Raw genomic sequence first — 20912 nt, 5'->3', positions numbered from 1 at the left:
TTTCCGAGTTCAAGTGATTCTTCTGCCTCATCCTTCTGAGTAGCTGGGATTACAGGCATGTGCCACCTCCCCCAGATAATTTTTGCATTTTTAGTAGAGATGGGGTTTCACCACCAGTTTTCCATGCTGGTCTTGAACTCCTGACCTTGTCATCCACCCACCTCGTTCTCCCAAAGTACTGGGATTACAGGCATGACCCACTGTGCCCAGCCAGTATTATCTTATTTTTATAGAAATAAAGTCAAAATGTTACTCATTTGTCTTCCTTAGAATTCACTCACAGGGTTTGCATAAATCCTGTGAATCATGCTACCATCTTCAGCCCTGTGGAATTGCCTTCCCTCATTTGGCTTCACCCCCACCACCCTAAATACAACGTGAAGTGTTGGAAAATGGCCTCAATTAAGAAGCCGGGAAGTTGCTTTAACATTATTGCCTTCAAACTCATTATCTTTTCTGCAAACAGAATGCTTTCTTGAATTTAAGATAAGCATAATTCAGATAGAGATACCAAAAACCATTTCTCCAGTGGGTTCTTGTAGTGATGTTTATGTCTCAAAATCCTGATTCAAGATTGACTTGAGGCCTAGAAACTGAGATACTAAGACAGTCAGACTATCTCATCAAAACAGGCTGAGCATAATTTTATAACTCACACTGATCTTGGATACCAAAAGGGAGGTGTCATTCTTAAACCATGTAAATTGTAATTCAAGATAGACACATAAATAGGTGGGCATAACAAATGGGTAAGGCACAAAGGCCACAGCCAAACTCTGTTCAGCTGTAGAACTGAGATCAGCAGGGGCTCCTCTGCTCACCTAGTCTTAAACATATGAAATAGGTTTGTGTATATATGTGTATATATATACACACACATACACACACACACTACATCAGCAATTTGTGTTTCCACTAATAATATTATCAGAGACATCCTTTCATATCAGTATATACAGATTTACTTCATTACTTTAACGGCTACACAGTAATTCACATGGTGGGTATATTATAATTTATTGAACCATGTTTCTATTAAAGACGTTTAGGTTGTTTCTAGGTTTTCACTATTATAAGTGATTTTGCAAAGTCTCTATTTATGCATACATATCTTCCTACATGTGTATTTCTGTAGGATGGATGTTTTGTCTTGGAGTGAACTAACTGGGCTAAAGGGCATGGACATTTTACCTTCTGATAATTATAGCCATAATTATCTTCCAAAAGGACTACATCAATTGACATTCTTACCAACTGTATTCAGGTAGCCTTGATCCCTCACATTCTTATAATTTAGGGGATAAATACTTTTTCTTTTATGCATACAATGAACACATATACAGAAATTGAAATGAATGGACTAGATAACTGCATGTGTCATTTTGATTAAAGCTCAAAAATATAACATTGCTGAAAAAAGCAAATTGCAAAATAATATGTACACAATGAATACAACTACATAACTTTTAAAAACATGAAAGGCAGCACTATATATTGTTTATTAATACATATAAAATTTTTGCCAAGTTGACACAAGTGATATGTCATTGATGTTTCTTTTTTTTTTTTTTTTTTTTTTTTTTTTTTAGGGAGGAAGGCAGGAAGGGAGGGAGGGAGGACGGTAGGGAGCAAGGAAGGGATGAAGGAAGGAAGGGAAGAAGTGGGGAGGGAGGGAGGGAGAGAGGGAGGGAAGGGAAGAAAGGAAATCAAGCAATGAGAGAGACATTGCTGACCTGGATCTAGAGGTTTACAAGTTGATTTCTTTTTTTTGAGAGAAGAAAAGAAAAAAAAAATAAGTAAAGGAGAGGAAGAAAGAGGAAGAGAAAGAGGGAAAGTAAACGGAAATATTGCTTTATTCTGAAAAAAATTGGGTATTAATAATGGCCAATCAATGCTTCATTTAAACTTATGAGTAGGTGTGATGTGGTATTGACAAGAATGTATATTTTGTGTATTTGAAGTGGGGAGCTCTATGAATATTTATTAAGTTTACTTGTTCCGGATCTGAGTTCAAGTCCTTGATATCCTTATTAATTTTCTGTCTCATTGAGTCTAAGTCTTTATGTATCTGGGTGTTAGGATCATTAGCTCTTGTTGTTGCATTGATCCTTTTACCACTGTATCTTTGTTGCTTTAAAATCTATTTTATCCGATAGATTTGCAACTCCTGCTTTTTATTTATTTATTATTTATTTTTGCTCTCCATTTGGTTGGTAAATCTTTCTCCATCCCTTTGTTTTGAGTCTTTGTGTATCCTTGCATGTGAAACAGGTCTGGATGTAACATGCCATTGGCTTTTGGCTGTGTCTTTTGATTGGGGGATTTAGTCGATTTAAATTTAGGGTTACTGCCATTTGATGTTAACCGGCTGTTTTATCCATTCGTTGGTGTAAATTCTTCTTTATGTTGGTGCTCTTTACTTTTTGGTATATTTTTAGAAAGGCTAATACTGGTTGTTTCTTTCCGTGTGTAATGCTTCTTTCAGAAGCTCTTGTAAAGCAGGCCTGGTGGTAATAAAATCTCTGAGTTCTTGCTAGTTCATAAAAGATTTTATTTTTCCTTCAGTTGTGAAGTTTTGTTTGGCTGGATATGAAATTCTGGGCTGAAGGTTCTGTTCTTTGAGGATGTTGAATATTGGCCCCCACTCTCTTCTGGCTTGTAGAGTTTCTGCTGAGAGATCTGCTCTAAGTCTGATAGGCTTGCCTTTGTGGGTAATCTGACCTTTCTCTCTGGCTGCCCTTAGTATTTTCTCCTTAGTTTCAACCCTGGTGAATCTAACGATTATGTGCCTTGGGGTTGCACTTCTTGAGGAATATCTTTGTGGTGTTCTCTGTATTACCTGGGGTTGAATATTGACCTGCTTTGCTAGTTTAGGAAAATTTTCCTGAATAATATCCTGAAGGGTATTTTCCAGCTTGGATTCATTCTCTCCGTTGCATTCAGGTACACCTATCAAACGTAAATTTGGTCTTTTCACATAGTCCCACATTTCTTGGAGACTTTGCTCATTCCTTTTTATCCTTTTTTCTCTAATCTTTTCCTCACGTTTTATTTCATTAAGTTGGACTTTGACCTCTGATATCCCTTCTTCTGCTTGAACAATTCGAGTGTTTAAACCTGTGCATACTTCTCGGAGTTCCTGTATTGTATTCTTCAGTTCCATTAATTCACTCATACTCCTCTCTAAGTTGTCTATTCTCAATAGGATTTCATCAAACCTGTTTTCAAAGTTCCTAGTTTCTTTACGTTGGGCTACAACATGGTCTTTTAACTCACCGAAGTTTGTTATTATCCATTCCTTGAAGAGTACTTCTGTCATTGGGATGCGCTCCCTCTCCATCAAGCCTTGTTCCATTGTTGATGTGGAACTGTGATCATCTTTAGAGGGAGAGGCCTTCTGACTTTGAGTATTCTCAGCTTTTTTACGCTGGTTTCTTCCCGTCATTGTAAATTTATCCTCCTGTCGTCTTTGAATTTACCAACTTTCAGATTAGGTCTCTTGAGTGGGCGTCCCGGTTGTTAGCTCCCAGGGCCAGAGCAGCGCGTTAAAACTGATGGTGCTTTTCTGCCCAGGATTCTCCTGTCAGGCTCCTTCTTGTGTCCATAGTAGGCTCCGCCTTCCCAGGGCTCCAAACCTCGGTCAGAAGGGGAACCGGTCCCGTTTACTCTGTGCCGAGCGCTGCCGCGCGGAGATGCCTTCACAGCCGCTGCGCCCGGCTCTGGTGTCCTGCTGGGGGCCCGTGTGGGTCCTCCAAACCTGTTTACTCTGCTCCGAGAGCTGCCGCTCCGAGGTGCCCGGGGAACCGCTGCGCGGCCATGAGAGTCGCGCTGGCGACCCATGTGTTTCCTCCACTCGGGATCTTCTGCTCCGTGAGTGACCAGAATTTGTCTGAAAGTGTGGCGTCCTCTAGTTCTCCGCGCCTTCCCTGAGAGCTGCAATCCCGGGATGTTAGCAATCGGCCATCTTGGATCATTCTCTCGTCATTGATGTTTCTATTTCACTATCCTGATGACTAGCAATGTTGAACCTCATTTCATTTGTCTATTGGCCATTTGTATTTCTTCTTTAATGTATTCTATTATATTCTATATACTACTTTAATACCCTTTCTTTTGCTTTCCATCGAGTTGCTTTTTTCTGGGGTAAGTTACCTAGCTTCTTCTTGCCTAGTTTCCTCATCTGAAAAATGGAATAATAATAGCAGCTATTTCACAGTTGAAGATTAAATGAGCGAATTCATGTAAATTTAGTACTTAGCCCATAGTAAGTACTCAACAAATGTACTTTTTATGTTTACAGGAGCACTTTGTATGTTACAGCTATTAATCCTTTATTGATTATAAATGTTCCTGGTATTTTCTCTAATTTGCTACTTGTCTTTAACTTTGTTAACAGTGTTTTTCATTTGTGTGTTATAAAATCTGTAGATCTTTTCCTTTATGTCCTCTGAGTTTGGTGTTTTTGGAAATCTTTTCACACGGCAAGTTTTAAAAACATTTTTCTACAAAAAACTGCATGTTCTCACTTATAAGTGGGAGCTAAACATTGAGTATATATGGACACAAAACAGACACCGTGGCCTACTTGAGGGTGGAGAGTGAGAGAAGGGTGAAGATAAAAAAAGTTACTTATTGGGTACTATGCTTATTACTTGAATGATGAAACAATCCACACCAAACCCCTGCAGCATGCAATTTACCTATACAACAGACCTGCGCAGGTACCCCTGAACCTAAAATAAAAATTTTTTTAAAAAACAGTTTTTTTCTGGCCAGGTGAGGTGGCTCATGCCTGTATTCCCAGCACTTTGGGAGGCCAAGGCAGGTGGATCACCTGAGTTTGGGTGTTTGAGACCAGCCTGACCAACATGGAGAAACCCTGCCTCTACTAAAAATACAAAATTAGTTGGGCATGGTGGCGCATGCCTGTAATCCCAGCTACTCAGGAGCCTGAGGCAGGAGAATCGCTTGAACCTGGAAGGCGGAGGTTGCAGTGAGCTGAGATCGTGCCATTGTACTTCAGCAGGCAACAAAAGCAAAACTCCATCTCAAAAAAAAAAAAAAAAATCCTGTTTTTTTCTATATTTTCTGTAGTACTTTTATAGCTTTTTATGAGTGTTTAGATTTTTTTTTATCTGAAATAGAGTTAATCTCAAATAGATAGTGATCCAGCAGTATTTGTAAGGAATTCATCTTTTTCCACTGATTTAAAATGTCACCTTGCTCCCATATATATTGAATTTCCATATATGTGCATCTATTTATAGATTCTCTCTTCTATTTTGTTTACATCAGTATCACACTGATTAAAAGTACTGTAGATTTGTGGTTATATTTTATATCTATTAGGCAGATATTCTCTGGTATTCTTACTTTTCAAATGCTTTTGATGTTGTTATTCTTACACATTTACTCTGCTAGATAAACTTTGGAATTACTTTGATGAATTCTCCTTTAAAAATTATAATAGGGTTTTAATAGGTATTGTCCTGAATTTACAAATTAATATAAGACCTGCCATATGTTGAATCTTTTACATCTCTTTATCCTTTTGGTTTATGAACTAAATCGAGGGTCAGCAATTTATGGACCATGGGCCAACTCTAGCCTGCCATTTCTTTTGTATGTCCTTTGCAATGACACAATTATATGTAACTTGACAGCATTTGAAAGTGTCATGCATATTACTATACTGCCATATTTTACATAATCTTTAAATTATCAGTGAATTTCCATCATATCAAAATAGGAAACAAATGCATCTGTGATATTTTGGGGTTAGTTCCTGTTAATTACCTTTCCTCTAGAGTATGGGTTATACTCTCCTATCTTTTTATATCTAGTAATTTTGTATTGAACCTTGGACTTTATCAATAAAAATATTATGTAGACTCTGGATTCTATTACGTTCCTCTAAAGATCTTTGGTGTGTGTGTGTGTGTGTGTGTGTGTGTGTGTGTGTGTGTGTTAGCAGACAGTGGCTGAATTCAGTCCCAAACTCTGAAATCTCAGTTCAGTATTTTTTTATTGTGTTTTAGGTTTTGGGGTACATGTGCAGAACATGCAAGATAGTTGCATAGGTACACACATGGCAGTGTGTTTTGCTGCCTTCCGCCCCTTCACCCACATTTGGCATTCAGTTCAGTATTTTTAGCCTTAGCTGGGATGCTAGAAGTCTGTCCTGTGCACAGTTCAAGGGTCATCCAGTTTTGAGCCAGGATATAGGCACACCTTGAAGCTCCTTCACTATTCAGCTGTGGTGACTACTCCCTACTTTGTCCTTTAGTTCCTCAAGCCAGTATGATGTCAGGTTCTACTGGGGTTTTAGCCACTCCAAGGCACCAATGGGGCCTGCCCTCAGGGTAAAGCTATAAAAAGCAGGACACTTATTCAGTGTCATTCCCTTCTCCCAAGTACCACTTTCCCTTCCACTCTCTGGTATCTGCAGGTAGTTTGTTTGTTTGTTCTAATATATGTCTTGTCTAGAGTTTGTGGTTATTTTTCAGAAGGGTTGCCCAATATGAGCTATTTGGCTATTACTGAAACCAGAACCACTGTTTTTGATATTTTCTATCAGTTTCAAAAGTTCCTTTTAGTCTCAATTTACTAAGAGTTTTTATAATGCAATTATGTTGAATTGTATTAAATGACTCTTCTATATCTATCCTTCCCCACCCTACCCCTGCTGTCCTAAGGAAATCATTGGCTGAAGGTGATCCTATGGTCTTTTGCTCTGGCCCCTCCCATCCTGGTGGTTGTTTCCCAAGAAGACAGTTAAGAGGGAAAAGGAACTTTCTAATTTCAAGAAATTCCTCAAAATTAGTGGCTGAATAGCTGGTGCTCTCTCTTGTTTAACTGCTTGATTTATTCTGGATTTTATGGATTTATTCTTTTGGGTATAGTTCTCAATTTTATCAGTTCACCAGAATTTGGAGGGAAGACGAAAAATGTTCACTAGTTGAGCCAGAAGTCAGGTGGCTCTATTATTATTCCCATTTCAAAGATGAGAAAATGGAGGTTTAGAAAGTTCATGCAACCACTTTCCATCACTAGTTAATAAGATGGATGCCAAAATTTGAATCCAGGTGTTTCTGGAGCCAGAGTTTAGTTGTAAAATGAGATACAAATGGGAAGTTGATAAGATTAGAAAAATAAGCTGAGGACATAATGGGCAGGGCCTTGAATGCCAATATAGGGAATTTTCAGTCTTTGATGAAACCATCATTTATTGAATACCAGAGACTGAGCTAAAAAAATATGAAGACGAATAAGATGAAAACGAACGAGTACTGGAACCTAAGGCTCCCACTATCTGAAATACAAACAAACATGTGAGGAGACAGGATAACAAGTTTATCACAACAGCATGAGCTCTGTACCTAATTTAGAAGGTAACAATCTGAGAAAGGTAAGATGTGTCTAAGACAGTATTGACTTTTCTAGACGTCTCTTTGCATTGCTAAACTCTACAACAGCTTGTGTATCTATGTTAGGAAATCTGAAAGGAGCTTTCTCCTGTGCCTTAGAATCTAAGGGATTATTTTAACATTGTTAAAGAGGAGAGTTTGTGTCCACACAAGCATAATCAAGGTAAACTTTTTTAGAGATAAAATATTTCAAGGCCGGGTGCAGTGGCTCATGCCTATAATCCCAGCACTTTGGGAGGCTGAGGCAGGCAGATCACCTGAGATCAGGAGTTTGAGATCAGCCTGGCCAACGTGGAGAAACCCCACCTCTACTAAAAATACAAAAATTAGCTGGGTGTGGTGGCACATGCCTGTAATCCTAGCTACTAGGGAGGCTGAGGCAGGAGAATTGCTTGAATCTGGGAGGCAGAAGTTGCAGTGAGCTGAGTTCACACCGCTGCACTCCAGCCTGGGTGACAGAGCAAGACTCTGTCTCAAAAAAAAAAAAAAATGTATTTTGATATAATTCTTCACTTGTGGTATTTCAGTTCTGTGTTAAAATGTCTGCTGTGGAGGGAATCTGCTTGTCGGGAAGTCCAGCCACTGATCATCAGGCCACAAAGCTTTCCAAATGTGTGTACCAGAAAGTAGAGGGTTCCTCCAGTCACTTGGTGACCTTCACCGTGCTTCCTCTGGAAACTGGCCTTCACAACATCAATTTTTCACTGGTCACTTCATTTGGAAAAGAAATCTTAGTAAAAACATTACGAGTGGTGGTAAGAAAAACATGCTTAAATAACTTATGCTTAAATTATTGCAAAAGAGAGACACAGAAGGAGGGGGAGAGAAAAACAACAATGTAATTTAACAAAACGCTAAGCATTAAGGAATCTGGTTGGAGGTTATTCTGGATTTTGTTGTACTATTCTTGCAATTTTTCTATAAGTCTGAAATTGCGCCTAAAATTTTTTAATAAAACAATAACATTTGTTTTGTAGAAAATATAAAATATTAAAAAACCACAGATAAATAAAAATCATCAATAATTCCCATATCCAGAGATACCAATTTTAACAATTGGTACATGTCTTCCAGGCTGTTTTTCCCTTAATACATTCAGAAAGTGCATCTTAAAATCTGTGTGCCGGACATTATGCAAGGTACTGGAGATAAAACAATAAATAAGACATGACCCTTGAATTTAAAGAACTTATAGTCTAGAAAACTTTCCATTGTATAAACAAATAAACAGGCCCAAAAAGGAAGAAAAGTATCATGTGTTGAGTACAATTTACTCAGTCTGTTAATTGTATTCCTGTTGTTAACATTAATATTTTTATATAAGTATGATTTACAAATTAAAAATAATAGTACTTTTTAAAGGACAAGATTCTTGCCAAGAGTCATATGACCAGTTAATGACAGACTGGGTCTTCCTGGCTCTTCACTCTCTGAGTTCTGTTTTCAGCTATGAAATTCACTTCAGTAAACATGTACCAACTTATTTTGCGCAAGGCACAGTCCTATACATCCTTGCATTGTGGTTCTGTGCACTCTGGAGCGAGGCTGCCTGGCCTTGAATCTTGGCTCCATCACTTCCTAGCAGTATGATGGTGTTGCTTGATTTCCATGTGTGTTAGTCTCCTCATCTGTCAAACGGGAGTAATAGAACCAACCTCATAGAGGTTTTTAGAGGTTAAATGAGTTAATACATACAAAGCACTTAAAACAATTATATGACTTATAAATAACTTCCATTTAAGTGTATGCTCTGGTCAATATGCAAATAGCCATAAAATCTTATTGCTGCTTTTATGCATGTAAGCATTTTTACATAGTTTGCCTTCTCCGAGAAAAAGAATTTTTTAGTTGGAAAAGTCGATCCAGGAAATTCAGGTTATAGAAACTTAATTATGTTTTTAACTGAATGTTTTCTGCCTTTATTTTAGCCAGAAGGTGTCAAAAGGGAAAGCTATTCTGGCGTTACTTTGGATCCTAGGGGTATTTATGGTAGGCAAAATGATTTTTTATTTTATATGTTGTCTTTTGCTTTAGAAGTTAAAGTATGTATATAACTTAAAGCACTATTTTTCAGAATGTGAATTGTCTAGAATCAGAAGTATCCAATTCTGGCTGGGCATGCTCACGCCTGTAATCCCAGCACTTTGGGAGGCCCAGGTGGGTGGATCATTTGAGGTCAGGTGTTCAAGACCAGCCTGGACAACATAGTGAAACCTTGCCTCTACTAAAAATACAAAAATTACCCAGATGTGGTGGGGAAGGGTGGTGCCTGTAGTCCCAGCTACTCGGGAAGCTGAGGCAGGAGAATCACTTAAACCTGGGAGGTAGAGGTTGCAGTAAGCCAAGATCATACCACTGCACTCCATCCTGAAAGACAGAGAAAGACTCTGTCTCAAAAAAAAAAAAAGATGTATCCACTTCTTAGATCACTTTCTTGACAGCATTATAGAACAGCTATTATAATCTGAATGACTGAGGCACAACAATAACAATTCCTTAATTTTGAATGTAAGGCCTTGAAATAGTGATAAATGCATGACTTCCCTTATATGTTATTCATGTTCTATCCGTCACAATAATAACTTATAATATATTATTATTGAGCCAACAGTCCAAAGAACACCTAAGAAAAAGTAATTTACATAACGAATATGCATTATTTGAAAACATAGTAATGCTGATTAATCACTTAACAAATCCATTCCTCATTGCTCCTGCTTCCCTGCTTTTCCTTAAATTGAGATATCACAAATCTTCCCAAAGCTAGAATTTTTCAAACATTTGAGTCCTTAATCAAGGCCTAAATACATATACATATATTCATGAAATTTAGGATGTGCCCAGTTAACCATTCTTTTCTTTTCAATTAAAGAAGACAGATTACTATAGTTCTTATTAAATACTTATAATTTATCTTAAAGCTGTATCAATTTTTGTTTCCTTTCAGTGATATAGCAATGGGGAAAAAATTTACTTACAGATCATAACCACTATCATCAGCATCATTTCCTCTGGGAAAGCAAAGAATTAATACCCTTTACACTTTAATTCAGCTGAGTATCATGAACTGAGGAGTATTGATTCAGTAGAGTAATTAAAAATAAAACTCCATCTGTATACATATGTCCACATGCTTACTTGTTTCTCCAATTTTTCCTGCACACAGACCTCCTCCCAGCCTGCCCATTGTGAATGATCTTGTAGAGATATTACAAGTTTTGAGGGTTTCAGCCTCATGCAATTATGTCAAACCTCATAAACCACTGTGTCCTTGATTTCTTTCTCTCTCTCTCTCTCTCTCTCTTTTTCCACCACTGATGCTTCCTATACTGACATTATTGCAAACAATTTTCCAGAGCAGTCTTGTTTTACTCATCTTAGGTGTGAACATCAGGGCCACAGGATAGGAATGGTCTTTTATCTGGGAATAAATCTCTCTAGAGAAAATCTGGGTTAAAACAAAAATCTATGCCTCTTTACAATCTTTTCATATAACTTTTTTCCCTTACCATTTTAGGCAACTTAGATTTAGGCAGCTTTCCTGATTTCCAGAGAGCTAAAGAGGAAAAAGATGAAAATTCTGTTAAGGTTATTTCAGATATTTTATTAATATTCTAATATTTATTATTATTATTATTGAGAGAGGGTCTCACTCTGTCACCCAGGCTGGAGTGCAGTGGTGCCATGGCAACCTCCACCTCCTGGTTTCAAGCAATTCTCCTGCCTCAGCCTCTGGAGTAGCTGGGACTACAGGTGTGAGCCACCGTGCCTGGCCTACTTCTAGTATTTATATATTGAAGTTGCTTTACAAGTATGATACTTTACAGGGTTTGGTTTTTTTAAAAATGCTAAAATGTATTTGGAAAAATAAATGGACAATGATGTTAAAGGAAATCTGAAAAATGTATCAGTGAGGGAGAGCAAACTGTATATAGTAATATCTCTATTGTTATAGGTATATTTAATTCATTTTTCTTACATAGAATTTCAGAGTATGTTTCCTCACCATTTTATCCATCCCCTAGTGAATTTTATCCATTGCTGTATATATAATATATTTTCCTTGAAAAATTCGTGTTCACATTTACCTGGACTGTATATCCAGGAGCTGGGTCAAAGGGTATAAACACATTTAATGCCATTTAGTTCCGTCATATTGCCCTTCAAAATGGCTATACTTCCACTAGCAGTGCTTGAGGGTTTTCCTCTCCACAACCTCATCAACCACATTTGCCTCTCTAAAATGTGGCATCTTTGATGAGTATAAAGCAATATCTCATTATTGTTTCAATTTGGATTCTTCTGGTTACTAGTGATTTTAAGCATTTCTTCATATACTTGTCCATTTGGGTTTCCCATCTGTCAATTGCCTATTCATACCTTTTGCACTTTTTAAAATTTTACATTTGGGTTGTCTTTTTAAAATTCCTTATTGATTTTGTCTCTTATATACTTCTTTGAGCAACAACAAACCTTCATGGGTTTTGAAAAGGAATTCTTTATTCTGATGTAGTCAAATCCATCATAATTTTATCTTATGATTATATATTTTTTAGGTGATCTTTAAGAGGTCTTTCTCTTCCCTTAGTTCACAAAGATGCTGTAGATAGTCTATTAATTTTGTAGATTTGACTTGAAAATGTTTTAATCTCTCTGGAATCTGCCTTTTTATGTGATGTCTTGATGGGTCTTTTATCATGATTACTGACAAGGAGTAAAATTAACTTCTCTTAGTTTTAACTTTCTCTTTACCTTTTCCATCTGGTAATAGAGTTACCAATGGAATTGAAATAGTCAAGAGCAGGTTTCAGTGGGGAAAATGGTAGAGGAGCAGATCTAGGATAATATCAAAGCTATCTGTAGTAAGTCCCATATACTGAGCATGAATTGTATGCCAGGCTGTTTGTCTGTATTATTATTATTATTTTATTTATTTATTTTTTGAGATGGAGTTTCGCTCTCTTTACCTAGGCTGGAGTGCAATGGCACGATCTCGACTCACCGCAACCTCCGCCTCCTAGGTTCAGGCAATTCTCCTGCCTCAGCCTCCTGAGTAGTTGGGATTACAGGCACGCGCCACCATGCCCAGCTAATTTTTTGTATTTTTAGTAGAGATGGTGTTTCACCATGTTGACCAGGATGGTCTCGATTTCTTGACCTCATGATCCACCCGCCTCGGCCTCCCAAAGTGCTGGGATTACAGGCGTGATGTCTATATTATTTTTATCCCACAAAAATCCTTTGAGGAAAATATTGTTATTTCCATTTAACTGATGAACAAATTGAGGCTAAGAAAGGCTGAATCTTGCCCAGTATCACATACATAGTAACCTCTTTTTGAACTCCATGCTCTTTCACCCACATTGCAAACCTCTTAAATGTCTTCACTGAGTTTTATTTCGATATATCCTCTGCATTTATCAAGGGCTAATGAAGAAAGAAGTTTTATGAGGAATGTTCCTGCATTTTTAGGAAAGCCACATGGCTTGTCTCTTAAATTTCAAAATATGACTCATTTTTCTTCAGCATCTTCCATATGCCAGGGACTATGCTACGTGCTGGAACTACAACTGGAATGAGAAATGATTCCTGTCCCCAAAGCACTTTCTTAGCAGGACAATGCGAGGTGGATTCTCTTTGTGGTGACTCGTATGGGCTCTGCAGCAAATGGAGTTCAGATTGCAGCTCCACCTGAACTCGTTCTGTGATCTTCAACACATTATTTTCTAAGCCTCAGTTTCCTCATCTATAAAATTAAAATAATGAAAATGGACCTAACATACAGGGTTGTTGTGAGGATCCAATATAATAATTCAATTAAAGAAATTCAACTAATTCAATTAGTAGCATGCTTGGTACTCTATCAGTAGAATGATAAATGTTACCTTTTTTTGGACATAAACCAGTGATCACAACAGAAAAATTATCTGATACTAGTATGCTAAAACTCTGTTGTTTTGCTTGTAGATTAAAAAGTATCAAAACTAGACTGGGAAGGGAAGGTGGAAAGAATTTCAGGTCATACTTCCCTGTGGAGCTAATGTTCAATATATCCTCGACTAAGAAATTGCATGTTAGTTATTCTTGGCTTTCAGTTCCAGGAACAATCTTCTCTCTTTGGGCAAGATGGCATGCTATATTTTGCTGGGGAATAAGATTTATATAACCTATTTATTTCACATCTTATAATGACCAGGAAGCTTACAGCCAGGTTTAATGCTTTATTTAATAAGATTACACAAGCATAGGGTTTGATCAAAGTCCTTGATGATTTTTAACTTTCTTTTAAAATTTTAATAGTCTAATTATAAAAGAGTCTTTTATTTTGAAAAATTATCTGAAAGTAGATACACTATAAATAATCTGCAAATAGTCTTTCCCTGGAAACTCTGTATAAATCCAAATTTTCTAAATTACAGGTACCATGAGCAGACGAAAGGAGTTCCCATACAGGATACCATTAGATTTGGTCCCCAAAACAAAAATCAAAAGGATTTTGAGTATAAAAGGTAAAATAACAAATGCCATTTTTATTTCTCATTTCACTTGGTGCTTCAAACAGAAATCAAATATCCTCATGATTATTCTGTTTCTCCACTTCTGCGTTCAGTAGCACACACAAACCTACCTTTAGGAGTGCTCTACCCTTACCCACCCCACTTTCAAACCTCTGTTCACTTTTCCCACTGTCTTCTTCCAACTGCCTGATATACATGGAGCTTCACACTCCCATGATGGAACGTAGGGACTGTCATTGGCTCAAAGATGTCTCTAAAGTGGGGGTGCAGTTGCTTCTAGACTTAAAGAACTTTGTATGGTCTTAGGGGCCAGTCCTGCTCCAGAGAAGGCTTTATGGCCTGCACATGGCCTGGAGAGAACAGGACTACTCTGCTGAAGTACCAGTCCTGGAGGGGTTGTCTTAGTCCATTTATGCTGACATAACGAAATAACAAAATTTATAAAGAATACAAATTTAGGCTGGGCACGGTAGCTTATGCCTGTAATCCCAGCACTTTGGGAGGCCGAGGCAGGTGGATCCCGAGGTCAGGAGTTTAAGACCAGACTGGCCCACATGATGAAACCCCATCTCTACTAAAAAATACAAAAATTAGCTGGGCATGGTGGCTCGTGCCTGTAATCCCAACTACTTGGGAGGTTGAGGTAGGAGCCGAGATTGTGCAACTACACTCCAGTGTGGGCCACAGAGCAAGACTCCATCTCAAAAAAAAAAAAAAAGAATACAAATTTATTTCTCACAGTTCTGAGACTGGGAAGTCCAAGATCAAGGCACCAACAGATTAGTTATTTGGCAAGGGCTGCTCTCTGCTTCCATGAGGACACATGTTGCTTTATCTTCATGTGGCAGAAAGTGGAAAGGCAAAAGAGCAAAAAGGGGTGAACAACTTCCTCACACCTCATCTATCCCACTCATGAGGGCAGAGCCATCATAACCTAGTCACCTCTCAAAAAGCCTCACCTTCTATACTATCACCTTGGTGATTAGACTTGAGTGTATGAATTTTGGAGGGACATATACATTCAAACCATAGTATGGGTTCTCCCTCACTCAGTTACATTTGCAGAAGTGATATTTGCACAAGTGACTAGGTTTTCCCTAGTCTCCAGGCTTTATGATTCAATAACATATTACCAAATGGTAGAATGTCCTGATGACATTTTATTTCAAACTTTAGAATCACAAAATGTTAGTACTGAAAAGGATCCTTTCAATCATGTGCAACCCTGTTGTTGGATATAAAAGAAAGTGACATGTCCAAAGTTGCACAGTGAGTTATAGACAGAGTCATGTCAGCACTCCCTGTTCAGACTCTCTGCTTTGCTTCCTGGAAAAGATTGGTAAATATGGTTTATGATGTCTAAAGCTCTCAGGCTGAATGACAACTAATTTGCCATGTTCTCTTGCAGCAATCAGTCTACTGTATTACATTACCTACCACCATATTTTAGTGATTTTTAAAGTCTTTTTCTGTTTCTTTCAAATTCATATTCCTAACCAGATCTTTTTTACTCACCCCATTTCTGAGAAGCAAGTCAACTGCCTAGATAAAAAGGGAAGAACCATCTCTAGTTGGTTGTTCTTCCCTCTTCAAAATGTACTGTTAGAAGTTAATAAAAAGCAGTTGTGTCTACTTTGATCTTTTCTGTTTCAGGACTGCTCATAGGTGAGGTCTTTTCTGCAGTTCTAAGCCAGGAAGGCATCAATATCCTAACCCACCTCCCCAAAGGGAGTGCAGAGGCGGAGCTGATGAGCATTGTCCCAGTATTCTATGTTTTTCACTATCTGGAAGCAGGGAATCATTGGAACATTTTTCATCCTAACTCATTAACTGAAAAGCAGAACCTGAAGAAAAAATTAAAAGCAGGTAAAAAAATGAATTTCACATAAAAATTGGGTGATTTTAAACTTTAATTACACTAGTATTTAAGTTGTGAATTATAGAAAACTTCATAAGAGAATATTAGCAAAAAAAATCATGAGATGAACTCTACTATATAAAGATTATTTCTGTAGCATTTTGGCTTAACTTACCAAAATGCCTGGATGAGAGACAAGGCACCTGCATTCCAAAGTACAGAACACTTCCTTCCTCTTGGAATGAGATCAGAATGTTCTTCTTGATAATTCCCAATTCCAGCAATTCATATACTTCCTTCAGGAAGTTCAATGCTGGCCACAGAGCTTATGCTTTCTGCCCGAGACCAAAGGAAGCTTACCATTCTCAGGGGCTGATAAAGTGTTCTCTGAGTAGAAACAGAGGTCAGTGAAGCACTGTGTTCTTTTTCTTGTTCCTCTTAGGGATGGTGAGCATTATGTCCTTCAAAAATGCTGACTATTCTTACAGCGTGTGGAAGGGTGGAAGTGCTAGCACTTGGTAAGTAGAAGATTTTGAGTTGCATTTTCACATAGTGGTTAATTAACTGAAGAAGGATAACCATAATGTAAACTCCATTCCTCCAGTTGCTCAGGCTAAAAACCTAGTCATCCTTCACTCCTTTCTTACAATTCATATCTGATCCAGCAGATATGGATTCAAAATATATCCTGAATTTGACTACTTCTGACCAACTCCACCACACCACCCTGTTCCAAGACACCTTCCTCTCCTGCCTGGATTCTTGCACTAGCCTCCCTTAGTCTTCTGGGTTCAGCCCTGGATCTTCTTCAGTCTATACTCGACACAGCCACTGAAGTGATCCTGCTAAAACATATGTTAGATCATGCCACTCAAAACCATTTAGGAGCTTCCCATCTTACCCAGGGTAAAAAACAAAATTTTTATCGTGATTTACAAAACTCTGTATGATCTGGCTCCCCCTCATGTCTCCTACTTTATCTCCTACACTCTCTTTCCCCTTGGTTCAGCCCCACTGGCCTTCTTCAAACACACCAGTCATGTTTTCATCTCAGGGCCTTTGCACTGACTGTTTTCTCAGTCTGGAATACTTCTCCTTAGGTATCAGCATCACTGGCTCTCATTTCCCTCAGGTCTTTACCAAATGTCACCTCAGGGAGGCCTTGCTATATCATAATGTTTAAAACTGCAACCCCTTCCCCTTCCAATATTTCATATCTTTTTTTTTTCTTCTCAGCATAATTACTAACATTCTTGCTTATTCCACTATTGTCTATCTCCCCCACTGAATTGTAAGCTCCATGTGGGAACGTCCTAAGTATCCCTAGTGCCTGGTATGTACCTGGCACATAGTAGATGCTCAGTAAGTATTTATTCAATGAACCATAACTTCCAAAATTATGATGATTTGAGGGAAAGATAGTGTGAATTAATTAAGAGTCCACATGGCAGTCTATTTTCAAAAAATACCTGCCAGGTGTGGTGGCTCATGCCTGTAATCTCAGCACTTTGGGAGGCCAAGGCAGATGGATCATGAGGTCAAGAGATCAAGACCATCCTGGCCAACATGATGAAACCCAATCTCTAGTAAAAATTTTTAAAAAATTAGCTGGGCATGGTGGCACATACCTGTAGTCCCAGCTACTTGGGAGGCTGAGGATGGAGAATCACTTGAACCTGGGAGGTAGAGGTTGCAGTGGGCCAAGACCAAGCCTCTGCACTCCAGCCTAGTGACAGATTGAGACTCTGTCTCAAAAAACAAAACCATCATGCTATGACAAAATGTTTAATAGACACGATGTGCCAGCTGCATTGTAGGTTCTATATGAAACATATTTAAGGAGTTTATAACCTATAATACTTTAATTTTAGATTTTTTTCTTTAACTCTTGAGATTTTCCAGAAAGTTGTCTTTGGCTCTCTTATTTTCTGTAAACTCTCCTGGTACAATCTCATTTTTGCCCATGACTTTCATAACATCTAGGCCAATGCCTCCCTAATCAATGTCTCAAGGCCTAAGTTCTTTCCTAAGAAGTTAGGAAATGTCCTAGATCCTAACATTTCTAGGTTTTTGGGAGACAAAGGCCCTTCAAACAATATGTACCAAATTCATGTTTTTCTTTCTCAGATACAGTTCTCCGTTTCTTCACTCAGTGCACAGCCACACCTTGCCCTTTGTCCCCCATCGATCATGTCAGAATCATCAGTTGGTTTTTGATTCCTTCCTTTCCTTTTGGCTTTATCTCTGATCAGCTACCAGGTTCCATTGATTATACCTTAGAATTAGCTCTGACCATGTGTGGGTGGTGCACTTTAAAAGATACACAGAGCCAGGTGCAGTGGTTCACACCTGTAATCCTAGCACTCTGGGAGGCTGAAGCAGGAGGATGGCTTGAACACAGGAGTTCAAGACCAGCCTGGGCAACATAGGGAGACCCTGTCTTTAATAAAATAATAAAAATTGTATTATATATTTAAAATTATATATTATATGTTATACAAAATAAACATATGTAAAAATTATATATTAAAAAACGGACACGTAGACCCCTGCAGCACACCAACCAGAGGATAACCCACGATGCAGGAGTGGGAGTAAGTGCCAATGAAGTCTGGAAACTGCCACAGCAGGACCTGGGAAATAGATCTATGTCTAAAATGGCAACCCATTTGGAGAGCAGAAAGCCCCACAGGAAGGTTCAGCAGCCTCTCAGGAGACACTCAGAGCCTTTCAACAGTCTGGGGCAAGAAACATAGACCCAACTCCATAAGTTCCTTCAAAGAAATAATAGACATAGAAGAAAATGTCTAGCACCTAAATACCCTCAAATTTTCTTGAGAAATACAAAGATTTTTAAAAGTACAAATACCATTCATATTAACAAAACCCCAATTGTTGACTATAAACGTTTTTTGTATTAGTCTTTATTTATTTTTTTTTAAGAGGACATTATGGATATTGAAGTTTTCTGTTTAACTACAAGCCTCCATCTTATTTCTGTTTCCTTCCTCCATGGGCATTCACTATCATGAGTTTATGCATCTTTCCAGAACATTTTTAATGTTTTATATTATACACATACATGAAATCACATAGATGTAACTTAACTCCAGTTTGGCTGCTCACTGCTCAAATGCCAAACTCAAGAGACAAGGGTTGGTAGGAGGAAAAGCAGGTTTGTTCAGAGGGCAGCAACCCAAGGTGATAGCAGACTAGACTCACAAAACTATCCCGAATGCCCCAGGCTGGCCAGAGGGATTTTAAAGAGGAAGGGGCTTGGAAAACTATGTGCAGGAATTAGCTACGTGCAGGTCAGCGTGTCTTGTTCTGATTATTATCTTGAGTAATGGGCCATCTAGTGGTCAGCTAGACTGAAACAGGTTTGTAGATTAACTACTCAGTATTTTTCTTCTCCAGGGGACATTTCACAACCTTGATTTTTATCTCATGGCTAGTTCCTGGAATTCTTAAGCAAGCATTGTTTAAGGAAGTTAAGCATTGTAAAAGAGAGAATGGCTGTTTTACTTCAAAAATGAAGTTATGCCTTCACAGTCCCTTTTTGTATTTCTAAATGATTGTAACTATTTTCATATCTGTCATTCTGTAACTTACCTTTTCTTTTAATACTTAGTTTTTTTTAGATCTAACAGTATAGGTAAATATAGCTCACTCCTTTTCATTGCCATGTAGTGTTTTATTTTACAAATATATCACATAGTATATATTCTTTATCCATTCCTATCTTGACAGGCAGCCATTTCCAACTTTTGCTATTACAAACAATGTGATAATGCACATCTTCATATGTCTGTTTGTCTGCATGTGTGCGAGTTTCTCTCCTATCCCTATATCCCAGGAGGGTATATCTCTATATCCCAGAAGATAGAATTGCTGAACGTAAGATATACATATTTACAGTTTTATCAGATTTTGACAGATTTCTCTTCAAGGTGACTAAAAAATTCTTTTCTACTCTTAAATTTTTAGTTCCAGACCCTATTGTAAAACATGAGGAACTAAACTAGACCATATTAAGAACTTGTAGAGGTAGCCTAGGGTTGGGAACAAAAGCAAATCAAATAGCCTACTTTTTCTTTTTTTCCTCCAAGTCACACTTAAAATTTGAATTTCAGGGCAGTCTCCCAAGAGACAGGTCAGTGGGAAAGGGAGAATGCAAAAAGCTAGAGCAAGTTATATTTGCTTCACCTTTAGGGAAGAGCTGTCTAGACCCCGCACTCCTTAAGGACTCTAGGACTGAGGCACCCAAGAGTTCCAAAGAGAAAGAGAGATAAGAGTAAGAGCTTATAAAAGCCTGTCGTGGTGGCTCATGCATGTAATTCTAGCACTTTGGGAGGCTGAGGCGGGTAGATCACCTGAGGTCAGGAGTGCGAGAACAGCTTGACCAACGTGGTGAAACACCATCTCTATTAAAAATACAAAAATTAGCTGGGTGTGGTGGTGCATGCCTGTAATCCCACCTACTAGGGAGGTTGAGGTAGGAGAATTGCTTGAACCCAGAAGGCAGAGATTGCATTGAGCTGTGATCGTGCCATTGTACTCCAGCCTGGGCAACAGAGTGAGACTCTATTAAAAAAAAAAAAGTGTAAAAGCTGATACCTATTGATTACTTACTATAATCCATAACTATTTTAAGTATAATTATATATGTAATCCTTATAACTGATCCCAAAGGATGAGTCCATTTTTTCGATTTATTGCTATTGCTTTTTTCCAAAGATGTAACTAAAGCATAGAAAAGGTACATAATGGGCCAAAATATCTGATAAGTAGAAAGGCAGCCTGGCCATGTGACTGTACTCATATGTCTTTCCAGCCTGCTAAAAGAACAGAGACTTCCAAAAGCCAAAATCCCAAGAGAGACCCAGTATAAAATGTGGGCCAATCTTTGAAAATGTGAGTGTCCTTGAACCTGAGCAACCAGTAGAAGTATTTCTCCTCCTTGAGAGCAGTGCAGGGGATTAAAAAAAGAGGAGCTCAGTCAACAGAATAGAAAATAAAATTCTGATATTTCTAGAGAAAGAATTAGGAAAAGGCACCTAGTTGTGGAGGGGCAAGTTCCAATTAATATCAAAAAATAATTTTAGGCCA

General features: G+C 38.1%; 1 protein-coding gene across 1 annotated transcript in view; it reads left to right on the top strand.

Moving 5' to 3' along the window:
• The window catches only part of C5 (complement C5), a 107291-nt gene that overhangs the window by 44648 nt on the left and 41731 nt on the right, over positions 1-20912 (top strand). The window contains exons 21-25 of the mRNA XM_002743261.7: positions 7955-8182; positions 9356-9416; positions 13847-13936; positions 15599-15811; positions 16246-16321. Of these exons, the coding sequence (XP_002743307.2) occupies positions 7955-8182; positions 9356-9416; positions 13847-13936; positions 15599-15811; positions 16246-16321 (668 nt within the window). The remainder of the gene's footprint in view (positions 1-7954; positions 8183-9355; positions 9417-13846; positions 13937-15598; positions 15812-16245; positions 16322-20912) is intronic.

Source organism: Callithrix jacchus, chromosome 1, assembly GCF_049354715.1.
Source record: "Callithrix jacchus isolate 240 chromosome 1, calJac240_pri, whole genome shotgun sequence".
Lineage (NCBI taxonomy): Eukaryota > Metazoa > Chordata > Mammalia > Primates > Cebidae > Callithrix > Callithrix jacchus.
Note: the sequence above shows the minus strand (reverse complement) of the source record. Positions and strands in the feature narration are given on the sequence as shown.